The sequence below is a fragment of the Tupaia chinensis genome, unplaced genomic scaffold, assembly GCF_000334495.1.
Source record: "Tupaia chinensis unplaced genomic scaffold, TupChi_1.0 Scaffold000573_1, whole genome shotgun sequence".
NCBI classification, from domain to species: Eukaryota; Metazoa; Chordata; class Mammalia; order Scandentia; family Tupaiidae; genus Tupaia; species Tupaia belangeri.
The window spans coordinates 1,707,754-1,711,712 of record NW_006160087.1 but is presented as its reverse complement, the minus strand read 5'-3'; the positions used below and the strand labels follow the sequence as shown (position 1 = coordinate 1,711,712).

Sequence of the window (3,959 nt, the reverse complement as noted above, 5' to 3'; positions counted from 1 at the left end):
GGGGTGTGGGCTCGACCAGGCCCCTGTGGGTTCTCGTGTGTGTCTGCTGGGTGTGGGCTCCACCAGGCCCCTGTGGGTTCCCGTGTGTGGGCTCCACCAGGCCCCTGTGGGCTCTCGTGTGTGTCTGTCTGCTAGGTGTGGGCTCCCTCAGGCCTCTGTGGGTTCCAGGAGGTGGTCTAAGAGCCACTCAAAACAGCGTGTCCCGTGTGTACATTCTGACCACAGCTTTCGTCAGAATATTCAGGGTTAAGACAAGAACAACAAGCAGCAAATACACATCAGGGCTGTGGGGTCAGACGGCCCACGTTCCTTGGGCGGGCCTGTACTGTGGAGCCTTGTGAGACGCTGGCACACAGCCGGTGCCTAAACGTCTGTGACCAATGCAAGGACCTGCAAGGACTCGGCCCTTTCAGGTTCTCGGACGCAAAAAGGTGGCCTTGGAGCGGGGAAGCCCTCTCAGCCCGGCCTCTGAGTGAGATAGGGGCGTCTGCACGGCCTCTCCTCCCAGGGACAGTCGGGACCCCCCAATTCTGTGCCCAGAAGGCATGGGTGGCGGCAAACTGGAAGGTGAGGGGTGAGGTCAGGCAGGCCACTGAAGAGAGTAAACACTTGTGGGTCCTAATGAAGGGACCCGCAAGGGACAGGGGCAGGCTTGATCTGACAGATCTCAGAGAAACGTGGGCACCAGAAGGCACACTGAGGTTGGCAGCCCGAAGGAAGTCTGGGTCACGAGGGAAGAGAAGCTGGGGGCCAGGTGGGTCTGAAGCACCAGGCTTTGCTGGCCCTGGCCTCTCACCTGCTTCTTGGTGTCCTTGGAGAGTGGTGGCAGACTGGGTTTGCTGGCCCTCCGGCGGTTGTGGGTCGCAGTTCCTGCCTTCTGCAGCTTGCTCCGGTCCGAGTGGAAGAGCCCCACCCTTTTGGTGCATCCCACGTTGTACCTGTCAGAAGCAGACATAGGGGGAAACCAGCAGTTAGTGTAATGGCTATGTCGCTGGACTCCCACGTAGCCGACTGTGGTTCGCGTCCAGGACCCAGTGGCTTAAAACTCACACCGGGCGCGTGTGCGTGCGTGCCCAAGATCCCGAGAGGAGAATGGAGGAGAAGGGATTGTGGCATGACCATCCCCCCTGGGGGGTGATTTCTCGCTTTCTGTCTCTCTGTCTCTGTCTGTCTGGCGAGTGCACGCTCCCTATAGTGAAAACCTCTCAAAAAAAAAAAAAAAGGCAACAGACATAGGGGAGGGTCGTGCTAACACATGGCCTACTCCTAGCTGTGTGCCTTTGGGCAAGCCACGTGCGCTCTGAGCCTCCGTTTCCTTGTCTGGAGTTGGGGTGATGCTACTCACTTCACCTCTTTCCTTTGTGATTTGAAGGCTTTTGCCATAGGACACATACGTTCACCAGAGAGAGACAGAGAAGGAGAGCGAGAAATCACCGCCGAGGGGATGGCCACCCTGCATTCCTCCTCCAGTCCTCTTTTGGGATTTGGGGCATGCACGCACACGTGCCCGGTGTTTTTCAAGCCGCTGGGCTGGGGCTCAAACACCACTTGGCCACAGGAAAGTCCAGAGCCTTAACCACCATGCTACCTGCTAGCTCCACACCACTCACTTTCTAAAACTGGTCTCAGCGACATGATGCCTGTAAAATGTTTGCTGCGACTTGGAGCATGGCCAGAGTACACAGCTGGCGCTCTATGAATGCTCTCGTGCAGGAAAACTGCGCTGCAGCGTCGCTGGCAAAGCCGGACCAAGGAGCCCCACCCACCTGAGGGAGCGAGGGCTGAGAACATTCAACTTTAGCTTGGCATACAAGGCCTCTGCCTGGACCAAGGTCGCTTCTCTTTAGAGGCTCAGGGATTTGAGACTGGCCGCCCCTCCTACCTCGGCACAGACACTGGACAGTGCTTAGAGCCTGGAGTCCCAACGCCTGCGAGTGACTAGCTGTGTGACTAGGCTCAGCCAGTGCCCAGCTTCCCAACGTGTATGAAGGGTGGCAGCAACACGGGCCTGGCCAGTCACTCGCAGGGTGAGCTGATGCCCAGCGGTGGGCTAGCCCAGCAGGTTCCACAAATGACAGTGGCCTGTACGTGGCACTCACGTCTTCTAAGCTGGACAACAGCTCGGGCCTGGCAGGTCACTCGCAGGTGAGCTGATGCCCAGCAGGTTCCACAAATGACAGTGGCCTGTGCGTGGCACTCACGTCTTCTAAGCTGGACAACAGCTCGTGAAGGGAGCGCTGTGACTAGTGCCACGTTCTGGGCAAAGCTTCTGGGGACGGTGCAGCCTGAGGAGCCACGGCCCTGGGGGAGGACAAGCGAATGGGCTCGGACGCGCTTCCGTCCCGTGGACCCTGCTGCTCTCTGATCTGTTCTCAGGGGTTCTGGCTTCCCGTGCTTGGTGGACCAGGGATGCAAGGCTGCCTCCAGGCCGGTCAGGGTACAGGAAGGCGGATGAGCCATACTGTGGCCTCCTGGGGTGGACTACGAGTGGCAGGAAGTAGGATTGGAAAGCAGGATACAAAGGCCACGTCCTGAGGTGAGGGGAAGGGTCGGCCACTCACCTCTTTGCACACGCCATGGAACAGAAGCGCTTGGATCGCTTAAACTTGTAGGCAAAGTCCACCCGGCCACAGAGCTCACACTTGAGTTTGAGGGGAGTGCCCTCTTCTTTGGATTCTGCAAAGCATGGAGACGGGTTAGGGTGAGCCGCCCCACGCTGTGCCCAGCCATGCCGGTGCCTGTCCCGCCTGCCCCTTCCTCGTGTTCCCGCAGCCGAGCCTCAGGGCAGGGTTTCCATCACCGTTTGTAGCAGGCCTGTGCACCCCCCACCCCGACTGGGGGCCTGGTGACGTCTCCGTCCCCTGCATATGCAATGGTTTCTCTTCCAAGTGCCATGAGCCTGAGGCAGAGCACTGGTGGGAATGGGTCAGCGCCGCCTGGTGGCCACGAGAGGGCACGAGGCTCTCAGAGCATGCCGAGGGCCGCTCCTGACCTGGAGGGGCCCCACTTTCTGGGGTCCACCTAGCTGGCCACTGACCAGCTGACAGAAGCAAGAGCCTCCATCCTGTGATGTGCACGGCCCCGACAGTCAGTAGTTCTAATGCGACGTGCAGTCCTTGCCAGGCCGCCGCCCGGCCCCAGAAGACAGTGTGACTGGCCTGGTCACTGGCTGCTCCTACGTCCACTCCTAACTCGCCCGTGAACCACAGGAAAAGCCACTCTTGGGAGCCTGTGGCTGGGGGCGCAGCGCTAAGGTTCCCGATCCCTGATTCCTCCATCCATGTTTTCTAGGAGGGACCGTGGGAGCTGCTCAGCTGACGGGGACATCTGCAGACGCGCTGGCGCAGAGCTCCTCCGCGGCTACTGGGAGGGGGCGGGGAGGGCCGGCCTTCCAGTCAGCCGGGATCAGGTGGGCCCAGACGCCTACCCTGCAGATAGGGCTCCTCCATCTCCGAGTCCGTGGTGGTGGTGTGGTCCTGCTGCGGGAGCTTCTCAGGCAAGAACCCCTGTGCATACTTCTTCTTGAGATTCCCCACCAGCAGGGATGAGCGTCCTACCTAGAGCACAGGTGACATGGAGGGCCGTGAGGGTAGGGAGCCGCTGCCCTGCGAGGCAGCCTCATCACAATCACAAGTATCGAGTGCCCAGGCGCAGGTGTCCCCGCCACCCAGGCCCTCATCACAATCACAAGTATCGAGTGCCCAGGCGTGGGTGCCCCCGTCACGCAGGGCCCTGCTCAGGGTCCGGTTTGACTGTTCAGCTCATGAGGCAAGAAGCTAGTGGGCAACACAGTACAGGGCTGGCTTCAGTCGGGGACCAGCAATGCTCAGGGATGGAAAAACGCCTGCTCTCCCCGGTGCCTGGGGTGGTGAGGCAGAGCTCAGGCTTCCCGCAGCAGCAGGTCTGCACCAGGCCCCAGCGCTCACCCGCCAGGCAGGAGCCGCCGGGTCTGGGTCCGC

General features: G+C 60.5%; 1 protein-coding gene across 7 annotated transcripts in view; it reads right to left on the bottom strand.

Moving 5' to 3' along the window:
• Positions 1–3,959, bottom strand: part of PHC2 (polyhomeotic homolog 2) — a 99,833-nt gene that overhangs the window by 6,305 nt on the left and 89,569 nt on the right. For all 7 annotated transcript variants that reach the window (XM_006158085.3, XM_006158082.3, XM_006158083.3 and 4 more), the window contains 3 exons: positions 3,428–3,557; positions 2,562–2,676; positions 797–938 (listed from right to left, as the gene is read on the bottom strand). In XM_006158085.3, the coding sequence (XP_006158147.1) occupies positions 797–938; positions 2,562–2,676; positions 3,428–3,557 (387 nt within the window). The remainder of the gene's footprint in view (positions 1–796; positions 939–2,561; positions 2,677–3,427; positions 3,558–3,959) is intronic.